Source organism: Boleophthalmus pectinirostris, unplaced genomic scaffold (assembly GCF_026225935.1).
Source record: "Boleophthalmus pectinirostris isolate CB_2022bp ecotype Guang Dong unplaced genomic scaffold, ASM2622593v1 HiC_scaffold_16, whole genome shotgun sequence".
Taxonomy (NCBI): Eukaryota; Metazoa; Chordata; class Actinopteri; order Gobiiformes; family Gobiidae; genus Boleophthalmus; species Boleophthalmus pectinirostris.
The window spans coordinates 16,470,552-16,484,576 of NW_026571095.1; the positions used below are offsets into that span (position 1 = coordinate 16,470,552).

Sequence of the window (14,025 nt, forward strand, 5' to 3'; positions counted from 1 at the left end):
TAAAATGCAACCTTTTCTGAGATGGTGTGGATTTTATTGTTTTTATATATGTGTATATATATATATATATATATTTATTTATTTATTTATTTATATAATTTTATAATTATTATTTTACACATTACACATATGCAATTTCGTAATTGCCTTGCTTAAATTAAGTTTTGTTCGGATTCACCTTGTGAGTACATAGATACTACTGCTCATCTTCAGAAGAACTTGTTTATCTCGATTGTTCTTCAGTGGAAGCACATGTTTTAGGAGAATATGATAAGAGTTCCTGTGAACTGCCCAGCCCCAGCACAGTGCTCACTGCGCGGTCCCGCTCTGTCCCGCTCTCCGCTCGGGCTCGGGACAGGGGCAGAAGGGGGGCGGGCCGAGATGAGGAGCAGCCATCGCATGAAAGCAGGAGAGCGGAGCTAGCAGGCGAGGCTACCAAAGTACATATCACCATGAAGTATTATAGAGGCGTCCTCCCGTGGACTTCCGATATTACTATCAGGAGCTAGTGGTGTGTGTGTGGACGGTGAGCTGGGGCTGCCCGGACCCCAGCCTCGGGGATGGATTAAGGTCGGGACCTGTCCGCCCCGCTGGAGCTGTGCAGAGCACGAATGGACTCACTGCTAACTAGAGCTACCATTAGCCACGGCTAAGGACTGTAACATGGAGGTGGTGCTGGCTGACTAGCCCCGAGCTAACCGGTGGCGTTAGCTATCTGACCAAGGTAGCTTTACATTTGTTTTTCCTGTTGTGCATTTTATTGTGGTGATTCATTCATTCCTAGCTGTTGCCCAGAGTCTCTCTTACCAAGTTTTCGACAAATGCCTCTTAATATTAATACCACGCATTGATTAACAACAGATAATAAAAGCAGGGATGACATTGATGAGCGTTGTAAAGTTTGCTAGTGAGAGCTAAGAAACAGCTAACCTAACTGTCATACTATGGGAGTGTCTTGTAAACAACACGTTTTGTCGACTTTATTTATTTTAGTAATTATTTGGATGCATAAAAAATTATTTCAAAACTACACTTAACTTTTATTTACTTCCTCAGTTGTAAATTTAAACTATTTTAAGAGGAATGTTTTGGAAGTTTTATTTCTGTTATGTGTACAGAAAAGCCCTAGTACGTCTATGTGGTTTACAATTTTGTTCAAGTGACATAATAACAATGGCCTGTTTCCCACTGTATTTATCTATTATCCTGTTTTGTTTTGTTTTCAGCTGGTTGAGAGTTTGATTTCTAATCAACACCCTCTGAAAAGAGCGGACTTCAGGCACAGGCATGCCTCCCAGACCCTCATCAGGAGAACTATGGGGAATGCACTTGATGCCCCCCAGCATCCTTGTGGACTGTCTTTTACCGAACGGCATGATCCTCACATTGGAGTGCCTACGGGAAGCCACATTGATCACAGTCAAGCATGAGCTTTTTAAGGAGGCCAGGAAGTATCCACTGTACCATCTACTGCAGGAGGAGAGCTCCTACATCTTTGTCAGTGTCACTCAGGAGGCAGAGAGGGAAGAGTTTTATGATGAAACACGGAGACTGTGTGATCTTAGGCTCTTTCAGGCCTTTCTCAAAGTTATTGAGCCAGTTGGCAACAGAGAGGAGAAAATCTTAAGCAGAGAGATTGGTGCGATGATTGTACAATCATTTATTGGTTGGATATCTCGTTGCAATGATTAACTTTTGTCTTACTTGCAGGTTTTGCAATTGGTATGCCCATTTGTGAGTTTGATATAGTGAAAGACCCAGAGGTTCAGGATTTCAGAAGGAATATCTTAAATGTGTGTAAAGAAGCCGTTGACCTCAGGGACAGTAATGGACCCCACAGTCGAGCTCTCTACGTGTATCCTCCCAATGTTGAATCCTCACCTGAACTTCCACGGCACATCTATAACAAGCTTGATAAAGGTAAACCATAATGTCACACATAGTCACTGAAATATCGTCTTGCCTCTGACCAACTTTCACCTTATTTTTAGGTCAAATTATTGTGGTTATATGGGTTATCGTGTCGCCCAGTAATGACAAGCAGAAATACACTCTAAAAATCAACCATGACTATGTACCAGAGCAAGTCATAGCTGAAGCCATAAGGAAGAAAACACGCAGCATGTTGCTTTCCCCGGAGCAACTGAAGATGTGTGTGCAAGAATATCAGGGAAAGTACATCCTCAAAGTGTGTGGCTGTGACGAGTACTTACTGGAGAAATACCCTCTGAGTCAGTACAAGGTAATCTAATTTAATCCCAATCTGGCTGCACCTTGTGCTCTTGTATGCACATTACATTTTATGACTGACATTAATGAGATTATGTGACATTGTAGATAGACATAATACATTTATTGGCTGCAAAATCTGCTGATGAAGGAAAAAACATTCATGCAAAGAGAAGTGATGTCTTATTGCTGACTTGAAATTATATAATGTTGCCGTGCACAGTATAGTTTTCTGACATGATAATGGATTTTTAAAAATGTGTAATATAATTAAATGGCTCAAAATGTCCCATTGTCTGTTGTTAACAGTATGTGCGCAGCTGCATCATGCTTGGACGAATGCCCAACCTGATGTTAATGGCAAAAGACAGCCTTTATTCTCAGTTGCCTATGGACAACTTCACTATGCCCTCATATGCAAGGCGGATATCCACAGCTACACCATACATGAACGGAGAAACGGCCACCAAGTCTCTGTGGACAATCAATGGAACACTGAGGATCAGGATACTGTGTGCTACTTATGTCAATGTCAACATCAGAGATATTGATAAGGTAAACATGGGGCTACTGAATGACACCTGGCTACTACATGCCATCTTTAGAAGGAGGGTCTGGTACACAAAAAGAACTCCAAAGCTATACACAAATCTAACATACTTAAAAGTGTGTAAAGGGTTCACCACCTGCTTGTCTCCATGGAGATATTATAGCTTTGTCTGAAATGTTATAGCAATGTTATAGTATCTCCATGGACACAAGCACATGATGCCACCATCAAGTTACATCAGTTACAGTTAAATCTGTGGAGAGGTGGGCCCACTTACATTATTTCAAGGTAATTTTAAGCAATTAAAACACATTGTAGAATTAAATTATTTTTTTTATTTTATTGCAATTAAAATACTAATAAATTGGAAGCACCGTTTGCTACACACTATCAATTCTTCAGCTTCCACTAGTACTGTTACTACTGCTGCTGCTTCTAAAACGCATTGTATTTTCAGATCTATGTTCGCACCGGGATTTACCATGGTGGAGAGCAGATGTGTGACAATGTCAACACTCAGCGTGTGCCCTGTTCAAACCCCAGGTACAACAGAGTCTCAGCATTGTGTTTCATGGGTGTGATTTAATTCAGCTTTACACAAACATGGTGATAATGAAGACGCACTCTACAGGTGGAACGAGTGGCTCACCTACGACATGTACATTCCAGACATCCCTCGAGCTGCACGGCTCTGTCTCTCAATCTGCTCTGTTAAAGGAAGGAAAGGAGCAAAAGAGGTTAACACCCATTTTAATAGTAATGCAATACTCTAGTTTGAATACCTTTATTGAAATAAATGAATTATTGAGTATCATCCATCAGGGGCAGAATATCAATTTTAACCCCTTACATATAACCTCTAGTTGTTTTTCTTCTAACCGTTTTTATACTTTGATTCCAGGAACACTGTCCTTTAGCCTGGGGCAACATTAACCTGTTTGACTACACACACACTCTTGTAGCAGGAAAAATGGCCCTCAATTTGTGGCCTGTTCCCCACGGCCTTGAAGACCTGCTTAACCCTATTGGCGTGACGGGTTCAAACCCAAATAAGGTAAGTAAATTGTGTTATTCCTGTACGATTCAGATTTACAGGAATAAGACATTAAGGATATAAGCGGATAGTTTTTTAATTTAATGGTTATTTGAATATTATTGAACATAAAAATGACCTTCAAGCCCCTTGACCCAAATTTCAGTAGCGCTGTTAACAGCCTGCAGATATTCAGCTCAGGGTGTAAGCCTTCTCGATTTAAATGAGAAAGCTTCTTATCCAACCTAATTACGCACCACACACTTCATTGATTACAACACCTCTAGTGACCTTCCTTTGTACTCCTCTCTCACATGTAGGAAACGCCCTGTTTGGAGTTGGAGTTTGACCATTTCAGCTGTCCAGTCAAATTCCCCGACATGACCATTATCGAGGAACATGCAAACTGGAACATATCCAAAGAGCTTGGGTTCAATTATTGCCACACTGGCCTTGTAAGTGGTCTATAATAAGATGTCAGGGCACCAGGTTGTTGTTAATTTGTAAATTTTTTTATGTTTTGTTTAGAGTAATAGAATAGCACGGGACAACCCTCTCACAACTGTTGATAATGAGCAGCTACGACATTTGTGCAACAGAGACCCTCTATCTGATATCACTGAGCAAGAGAAGGACTTTCTGTGGAGACACAGGTAACACATCTCTTCACTATGTTCCACATTCAACCTGGTGGAGTCCTCATTGTGTTTAAATGCTTTATTTTTTCAGACATTATTGTGTCAACATACCAGAGATCCTTCCCAAAATCTTGCTGGCAGTGAAATGGAACTCCAGAGATGAGGTTGCACAGGTCAGCTCAGGTTTCTATGGGTGAAAGATTGACTTTAAAGCACTTTCTTGAATCACGCAACTCTTTATATTTTCTTACTGTTTTAGATGTATTGCCTTCTGAAGGACTGGCCTGCTATCAAGCCAGAACAAGCCATGGAGTTACTGGATTGTAACTTTCCAGATCCAATGATCAGAGATTTTGCCGTCAAGTGCCTAGACAAATATCTAACTGATGACAAGCTCTCACAGTACCTCATTCAGCTTGTTCAGGTAAGCTGTCAATGAGTTTGTGTGAGTTTGTAAATACACATGCTTTTCCTGTGCACAACATGCACACTTTTTAATGGTTTCACACTGACCACAAGTTGGATTTAAAGTACATGAAACAGACTGGTGCCTTTTCATCATGATCTTTGTTATAGTTCTGGCTAAATTCAAAATAATCAGGCTAAAGGTCAGAAATTACTTTACTACAAATGCCTAATTTTTTACAGGTTCTGAAGTATGAGCAGTACCTTGATAATCCACTTGCACGCTTTTTACTGAAGAAGGCACTTACCAATCAGAGGATAGGACATTTCTTCTTTTGGCATCTAAAGTAAGACTTTAAATGAATCATCAGAAATCATTTACTTTTTTTTTTCTCGAAATAAAATCTTTTTTTAATTGTGATCTGCCCAGGTCCGAGATGCACAATAAAACTGTAAGTCAGCGGTTTGGTCTACTGCTGGAGTCCTACTGCCGTGCCTGTGGTATGTACCTGAAGCATCTCAGTCGCCAAGTGGAGGCCATGGAGAAGCTCATCAACCTGACAGACCTCCTCAAGCAAGAAAAGAAAGATGAGGCACAAAAGGTATAGTATTCATGCATGGAGACTGTAGTTACATTTACAAGAGTATACCTTTATAGTTTTCTATGTTATTTATTTGCACATTTAATATCAGGATTGTCATTTTAAAATATTATAATATTTAAATATAATTAATTAATTATTTTTCCCCATTAAATGTACTGTAGAAGCACTACTCTGTGTGACAAAATCCGCATTTTATTGTAAAACATTTTATTCATCACAAAGAAAGAGGACTGTGCATCACTACATGATGCCTATGGATGAGAGCTGATGGGCTTTGTTTTGGTGATCCACACTGCTCATCTTCCCTGTCTGGAAAAAAGTGAATGCATTAATTTAACGGTTTGAAAACCAGGTCCCCCAGTTTTAAGAGAGAATATTAATGCATATCAATGAAACTTATAACAAATGTCGTTATGCCATAAATAGGCAGCTCATAGTGTTTATATTCTTATAGAGGGAACAATTTTGGTTTCTTGTCAGATTTAAAGAAAATTATATGAATGATTTTTACTGTTTTCCAAAGGTCCAAATGAAATTTCTGGTAGAGCAGATGAGAAGACCTGACTACATGGACGCGCTGCAAAAATTCACCTCCCCACTGAATCCTGCACATCAGCTGGGTAACCTTCGGTATGTTTTTGTTATAAATAATAGTGTGCATTGTAAACATTTCTTTTTATTAATACAAAAAGAGCAACAACATATTTGCTTTTCAGGCTGGAGGAATGCAGGATGATGTCATCAGCCAAAAGACCTCTTTGGCTTAACTGGGAGAACCCAGACATGATGTCCGAGCTCCTTTTTCAGAACAACGAAATCATTTTCAAAAACGGCGATGGTATGTTCATTTTGTGTATCTAGGGCAATGACTGAGGGCATTACTTTTAGTTTGTATCAGTGCACATAAATAGAGGGACTATGGAGTGCTGTGTGAATGCACTGTGACTCACCCAGAGCCTGAAAGGCATAATACGGTCCACAAGATCCGTCTTATTTCTGCTTTTTGTACAATATTCAGGAAGACGTCTTGGTGCTAGTTTAACCACACATGATAGGAGCTGCTTGTGCATCTTCCTGCATCAGCTGTGACCAAAATACATTTGACAGCTCTGCTTCTTAGTGCTGCACAGGGCTGATCAAAGAGCAGCTCAGACCCACAGTCTTCTTCACCTGTGTCTCTGCAGATCTGCGGCAGGACATGCTGACGCTGCAGATCATCAGGATAATGGAGAACATCTGGCAGAACCAGGGCCTTGATCTCAGGTATGATCCTCTCTTACTCAGACAGCCAGGATGCAGGTACACACTAATGGCACTCAACTGCTTTCATGTTCTCCACTTTGCACTTGAATATAGATGAGCTGCATCTACAGCAGCACCTCAGGTCCACTATAGATTTGAGATTAGGCTGTTAAACATGCTCAATGAACAAGCTGTTATGTTGGAGACTAAACTATAACTGATTCTTCAAGCCTTTACCACATTAACACTTTGTTTATCTTTTAGGATGCTGCCATATGGCTGTCTCTCTATTGGGGACTGTGTGGGTTTGATTGAGGTGGTGCGTAACTCCCACACCATCATGCAGATCCAATGTAAGGGTGGCCTGAAGGGGGCGCTGCAGTTCAACAGTCACACTCTGCACCAATGGCTCAAGGATAAAAACAAGGGAGAAATGTGAGTAAGCAGATTTCTCCAGGAACGTTTTGGCCTGAAATTGGTGATTTAGTGCAGAAAGCTGTACCTGGGTTTCACTGCAAAACTAATAAATGTGGTACTTTGTTTTTGTCTGCAAACTCTTGTGGTGCAAAGTGTAATGTATCTGTGTTGTTATAAATCATACTCTTTGCAAATGTCAGCACAAACTTTACACAAATATTATGTGCATTTAGCCTGCCTACGTATTCAACACGTATTCCCTTATTACTTGTTGAGTGTGATTTGTCCAAATTGAGTTTATTTTATGAATGTGTTTAAATATGTGTTTTTAGGTATGACCAGGCAATTGATCTCTTCACACGGTCCTGTGCGGGATACTGTGTCGCCACATTTATTTTGGGTATTGGGGACAGACACAATAGTAACATCATGGTCAAAGATGATGGACAGGTTGGTATTTTCTTTATCTATTTTAATGTTTTAATATGTGGAATCTTTTAACCCTCTGTTTTAATATAATGTATTTGTTTAAAGCTGTTTCACATAGACTTCGGTCATTTTCTTGATCACAAAAAGAAAAAGTTTGGATACAAGAGGGAGCGTGTTCCCTTTGTGCTTACACAGGACTTCCTCATTGTCATCAGTAAAGGAACTCAGGAATGCACCAAAACAAGAGAGTTTGAAAGGTAAGGACAACATTTAATGTCAGCTGCATGTTTATGACACTTTTACTTAGGATCTGGGTGGATCATTGGGTTAATTTTTCCAATACTTTTGTTCCAAATTCCAAATTTTGTGTGCTACACAAAATAACTTTGAGTTTATTTCAGGGATAATGCACATGTCAAGTCTTAGCAAAAGTGCTAGTTTCCACCTGCACACATTACAGTAAAATTATGTAAAGGTATCCTGACTGAGCAGTTTGTTCAGTAAAACAATCAGTCTTGCGTCTCATTGTGTCCTGTTACTATGTAATTACCTTAGACATTTCATTACCGTGCTCCTGCCTACCATGTTGTCGCTGTTGTAAAGCACACCATCCTCCAACTATGCAGCATTTGAAGAATACTCATAATCAGACTTAATCTGTTAAGTGTTTGTTTGTTTTTTTACAGTAACTTGTTCTCTTTTTAATCCTAAATAAAGTTTATACGCTTTTCAAAATTATCTCAGATATGTGTCTTTCCGTATTTATCTCACAGATTTCAGGAAATGTGCTACAAGGCGTACCTGGCGATCCGGCAGCATGCCAACCTCTTCATTAACCTGTTCTCCATGATGCTGGGCTCTGGGATGCCAGAGCTGCAGTCCTTTGATGACATCGCCTACATCCGCAAAACTTTGGCGCTGGACAAGTCGGAACAGGAGGCCTTGGACTACTTTATGAAACAGATGAACGATGCTCATCATGGCGGCTGGACTACAAAAATGGACTGGATCTTCCACACTATTCGGCAGCACGCCATGAACTGAGAAGACTCTCTTCTTCTGTTGTATTCCTCCAAGCATCAGCATTAGGAAAGGAACATCTACAGGAAGCTTTGAAGTGGATTCTCCTCATCTACACTACCTATTACATGAAGATGGTGCAAGCCCAATTTGAGCAAACTAGTCTATAATGCAATCCTACAAAACTGTCACATAACTAAAAGTTACCACTTAATCTGTAGTGCACAGATGATGTCCGAGGTTCAGGATTTTAAAAACTGACTTTGTACAGCAGTGTATTGGAGCGTACGATGCACATATTCCTTTTGTTTACTCTGAGCCAAAGTACTACGAGTGTACCCCACTACTCTGCAGTCTTACAGTACAGCTACTATTCCAGTCTGTGTGTACGCAAAGCACTGATCCCTGCAGTATGTGGTGTGTTGTTTTCAGTATTATTGTTTTGAGTCTCATGTCTGTTGTCTATTACAGATATTTTTATCCACCAGCCGTTATGAGCTGGGTGAGGGTTTTGCAGCAAAGGCACAAGGACATGTGGTCTCCTTTAGTGTGTGGTGCTGTTACACTATGCAAGTTGTCCTACAATGTAAGTAGTGATGCAGATTGCAGATCGTATGTGCATTCCCGGTGTGCTGTGACATTTGCCTGTCCATCTGGCTTTAGCTTCTTCAAAGTAGTCATTGTAATATTTTTTTTTAGTTATCCTTGTATTTTGTTTAGCCTTAAACAGACAGTGGAAGGTGGACATTTCTAACTGAAATGTTTTCAAATTGTTTAAATGTCCTATTTCCTTTGAATGTTGTTGCTACAGATCATATATTGTGGCAAAAGTATTTTATTTTCAGTAATGGTGCACTACTCGCATACTTGTCAGGTAGCATCGCACAACCTCATTATGGTTGTGGAGAGATGCCCCATGCTCAAAGCTCAAATGTTCATGAAAAACACATGTAATTGAATGAATGCAAAATGAATTAAAGTTTAATTCTATGGAACATTCAAGGCAAAAAAAATCCTGAATCTTAATGGGATTTTTTCTAGAATTTAGACTTTAACTACTGACTACTACTTTTCCACAATATTCTGATGTGCCCCTATATTTCAAAGTTGTTATCTGTGATCTTGTGTTCCATGCATAGACTGGAGGTCTTTTATTCTTGTAACCAAAATGGTGCGTAGCCTTGGCGATCCACAGACATTTGCAAGAAGTGCAATGCTTTCTGCTGCAACTATATTGACTCTGTACAGGATACAGAGCACTGGGCCGGACCCAATCAAAAATAAAAGGAAATCTAGGCCCTTGATAAAATGTTCTCCCTATGTGCTTCTGTTTTGCATTATGCATGAATCCTCAACTATCTTCTTTTGTTTGAAAATGTTTACTTGAATTTTGTGTCTGAATCTTTGTTACTTGTGTGAAGTAGAACAAAGTCGCAATGAAGGTAACGGATAATGATACGTGCAAATGTTTTCATTGAATAACTACAGAGGTAATATATTTTTGTATTTTTTAAAATGTAAACTTAAAAACAGCTAACCAAAAACACTAAACAGGAGGAATCATGCAAATCATCATAGCTCAATAAAGATGAGAACTGACCAGGCTGTGGTGAAATGAAGAACGAAAGTGAGAAGCACAAAATGGAAGCAGCATGTTTCAATGTTATATCCACACATTTGTATATTCTTCATAAAGCTCCTCAAATACTTGGTTTGTCATCCTCATTTGACCATGTCTGTTAAGAATAAGTGTGTTTATTGCACCCATTGAATAAAGCATTTTCCTATCAAATTACTATGGCACTATGGTAATATGCAATATATCCAAGGCACACTGGACCATTAATGAAGCTATATGTAAAAAATATTTCAAGTCAGTATTTAACAATCATTTCATCATTAATAACAAACACAAAATAAATCTGAACTTTAAATTAAGGCACATTTGTATTACTCAGGCAGGAGACAGGAGACTGGACTTCCTGAGTAGTGTATACAGTTTAGTTTGTTTGTTCCCTACCTCGCTGCTCAGATGGGACAGGTACTGGGTGAGTTTGACCAGAGCCACCAGCAGGACCCCGCCCCCCAGCATCAGGCAGGGCCAGAGCAGAGCCAGCAGGGCAGTCTGGAGGCTGTATTTTCGCTCCAGAATCCCATCTTTGGGCTGCTGTGATTGGTCAGTGAGGCAGGTAAAAGTCCTCCCCAGGTAGGTGTCTAAACTCCTCTTCACCTGCTCCACTTCTGCGACAAGAGCCGGAGCATCCAGCTGACATTTAGGTACATAGAAACACTGCAGGATTGGAAATATACTATTTAAAACTTTATCAATATCTGGCATACATCTTAAATTAAGATCAGGTTCAGTTGTAATTGTGATACAGTAAGAGTGCAGACTATATGCAGTTCCTTTAAATTTAGTTCAAAATGTCATATTTCCTCTAGTTGTGATACCCCACATGTTGTATCCCTGTGGTACCTCTGGAGTGAGAAGCACAGCCTCCTCGTCGTAATGTAGCAGTCCCTGTCCTGTTTGTCCCATGGGTGCTGTCCCGCTAAGGTTGACCATGGCTCGGAGACATGGGACGGTGCTCACGCCTCTGCAGCTCACCCACTCGTCCAGCACCTGTGTGTGAACCAGGGTGCAGTTGACTTGCATCTCCCAGTCACTGAAACAACAGCAAAATCTTATGGAAGGTACTAATTCGTCTCTTTTTAACAGACCACCATTTTTAATATTTTACTTGTTTTACAATTTGGCAATGAAGCAAATACACTCTAGTAGAATGTCTGCCGTGCAATGTGGGATTTCATCTTTGCACAATTGTTTTGAATATGATGACTAAAATGAATAACATCTTGTTTTGAAAGTATAACACATTCATTAGCAAAGAATAAAGAGGGTCAGAACAAATTATACAACAAAGCACAAACCATTTTTTTCAGATGACAATAGAGGAGAAGTAGTTTTTTAGGGATTTTAGACGTGCGCTAGACTGCCTAAGGAGACTTGCAATTGTACTTTAGACTAGTTATCTTCTACCTGTTGATGTACGGCTTGACAATGGTGAATCCGACCACACAGAACATGAGCACAGCAAAAGCCATCATAGTGAATCCCAGCAGGATGGCTCTATCCTCCCCGATACTGGACACAGACATGGGAGTCCGGCTGCGGTAGGCTCTGTGCAGGTCCACTCCTCTGCTCCACTCCTGCTCCGGAGCAGCTGCTGCATTCAGGAGCTCTCTGTGTCTGTCATATATGTGGGTGGGTGACATTGACAACAATAAATATTTCATAAATATTTCAGCATATGTTTTTGAGTTTCCCAGACACTGATATTTAGTCTAAATCTATCTATAGTTTTTTTTTGTTTTTGGTTTTTTGTTTTGTTTCTGTTTTTGCAGCATTTTGAGAGTTATTGTAATCAATAATAATCCAGTATTCAAAATCTGACATCTTCAAAACAATGTTCACAATATTATAGATAATTCAATATTGCATACCTTCTCTCATATAAACACCTATCAGCCATAAAATTATGACTACCAGCAATAGGAATACATTAACATAGATAGTGAGGAAAATATTTTGCATTTTATGTCTGAATTGGACTGAATGTTGAGAACACATTGAAATGATAAAAACTATGATTCCAAATTGAATCTCTTTCAAACTTTCATAATTATCTTCTTCTGTACCTATAATTACAATCAAAAATGTTACAAACTCATTTACGAAATGGTTATGGATGGGATCGATGAAATCCAGCCGAGATTTAAGTGTGCTTTTGGTTTCAGTCTCAGAAGATGTCATGCACACCGGCCAAATTGATTTTGTTTCCAGTGAAGCTTAGATATTTGATAGAAGACAAAATGCTAAACAGTCATTTGTTTTTCTACGGCTCCTGTGAGCACGCTCCAAATTAAGTCATAAATGGATTCTCTGTAATTAGCTCTCTTTGGTTTATTTTATATTTATTTGGCATTTGTTTTTGTTTATTTTATTTTTTTTTTTTTTTTACATCCAAGACCAAAGCACAGGTCATACACAAATGGTAGAGGTGGGTAGAGTAGCCAAAAATTAAAAGTAAAAGTACCTCAGCGACAGAAGATAGATTATAGATGAGTACAAAGGGGTCGAAGAAAGAGAAATTGCCTAACTCTAAGAGGAACTTTGTGGATCATCATAAACATCTGCTTCATGATATGAAGTTAAAGTCACTGGACAAAACATTGATAGTGTATAAAAATGTGTGGTATTTTCAAAAGATAGACCTAAATCATGTCTGAAGGAGTGGTGCAAGTAAACTTAAAACTTCATTAAAAACTACTCTGAGAAGTATAACTTTAAAATGTTACTCAACATAAAAGTTACTCCTAAATATTCCAGTTACACAATGGGGTAGATGAATAGAAATATAAATAGCAATTCTGTACCCAGACCAGAATCTGACACAAATAAGGGTTCAGTGATTTCTGTGGTAAACAATGATTTATCTATTTATTTATTTATTTATTTTTTATTAAGAGTGCACATTTTTCCACAGCAATCATATTAAAGGTGCAATGTGTAACTCTTCTGGTGGAAGGTCCATCAAATGCAACATTATTGCTTTGAATGTTCCACAGTATGGTATTAAACCTTTCCCTCTTCGTAGAGACCAAACCAGACCAAGTCGCAGGTCAGGTCTGTGAAGAGGAAACCCTGCTCACAGTCAGAATGCCTGTTTTTCTAGATATTTTTGAGCTATACAGCTACCTGTAATTTAAAAAATGTAAGTTTAGATATGTTTAATGTCATACAGTGAAACATGTCAAACAGAGCAATGACACGTCCATAGAAACAAACAGGTGACGGACCCCCAACCAAAAAGTTACACAGCGCACCTTTATGCCTGCTAATATGCTCACCATTTAAACGTTAGTTTTCAACAATATTTTAACTATGGCCCAAACAGCATTTCTCTTCGAGCTGCCAGTTGTTCTCACTCTCTCCTCTTACCGTGTCTGACGTCTGCGCGCACCCTGCAGATTGATGTTAATGGGGATGTTGAATGACCTCCGGGGAGATGCTGTGTTCAAAAACATCCCTCCAAATCTCAAACTGACTTGTGACAAACTTCTGTGACAGTGCAGGTCCTCACAAAGCAGATCCCCTGTCTCCTTCGAGGGGCCTGAAAAGCACTGCAGCCTTCATTTACTCTGGTGCTGTTGACAAAGCTCAAAGGTGAGAGCCGAGCACCTTCCGCCCTCATGACTGTTGCTATGGAGACTGGCGCAGGTACGGCAGGTAGGATGGTAATGACCTCTCTGTGGATCAGGGCATCCCAGCAGTGATTTGTTTTGGAAAGAAGAAGAGGATTGTTGAAAGGTAATAGTAAAAACTTAAATTACATCTGGACAACATAAAGGAGGATGGACTAAAAGACGAGGGAAATAAATTACATTTAGGTGAGT

The 14,025-nt window shown here is 39.5% G+C and overlaps 2 protein-coding genes across 2 annotated transcripts; one reads left to right on the forward strand and one right to left on the reverse strand.

Moving 5' to 3' along the window:
• Positions 1 to 323: 323 nt before the first annotated feature.
• On the forward strand, positions 324 to 10,363 carry LOC110173447 (phosphatidylinositol 4,5-bisphosphate 3-kinase catalytic subunit alpha isoform). The gene is made up of 21 exons (XM_020939444.2): positions 324 to 724; positions 1,227 to 1,639; positions 1,711 to 1,920; positions 1,992 to 2,242; positions 2,539 to 2,784; positions 3,237 to 3,322; positions 3,411 to 3,516; positions 3,681 to 3,833; positions 4,133 to 4,267; positions 4,341 to 4,465; positions 4,542 to 4,623; positions 4,710 to 4,874; positions 5,099 to 5,202; positions 5,286 to 5,457; positions 5,984 to 6,090; positions 6,177 to 6,298; positions 6,645 to 6,723; positions 6,967 to 7,137; positions 7,452 to 7,569; positions 7,654 to 7,805; positions 8,322 to 10,363. The coding sequence occupies exons 2-21, from the start codon at positions 1,288 to 1,290 to the stop codon at positions 8,590 to 8,592; spliced, it is 3,207 nt and encodes a 1,068-aa protein (XP_020795103.1). The 5' UTR covers positions 324 to 724; positions 1,227 to 1,287; the 3' UTR covers positions 8,593 to 10,363.
• Positions 10,364 to 10,522: 159 nt separating this feature from the next.
• Positions 10,523 to 13,656, reverse strand: kcnmb3 (potassium calcium-activated channel subfamily M regulatory beta subunit 3). Its single transcript, XM_020939398.2, has 4 exons — positions 13,571 to 13,656; positions 11,609 to 11,812; positions 11,045 to 11,234; positions 10,523 to 10,858 (listed from the first exon to the last, which is right to left on the reverse strand). Exons 1-4 carry the CDS (start codon positions 13,654 to 13,656, stop codon positions 10,523 to 10,525), a joined length of 816 nt encoding a protein of 271 aa, XP_020795057.2.
• Between the last annotated feature and the right edge of the window lie 369 nt (positions 13,657 to 14,025).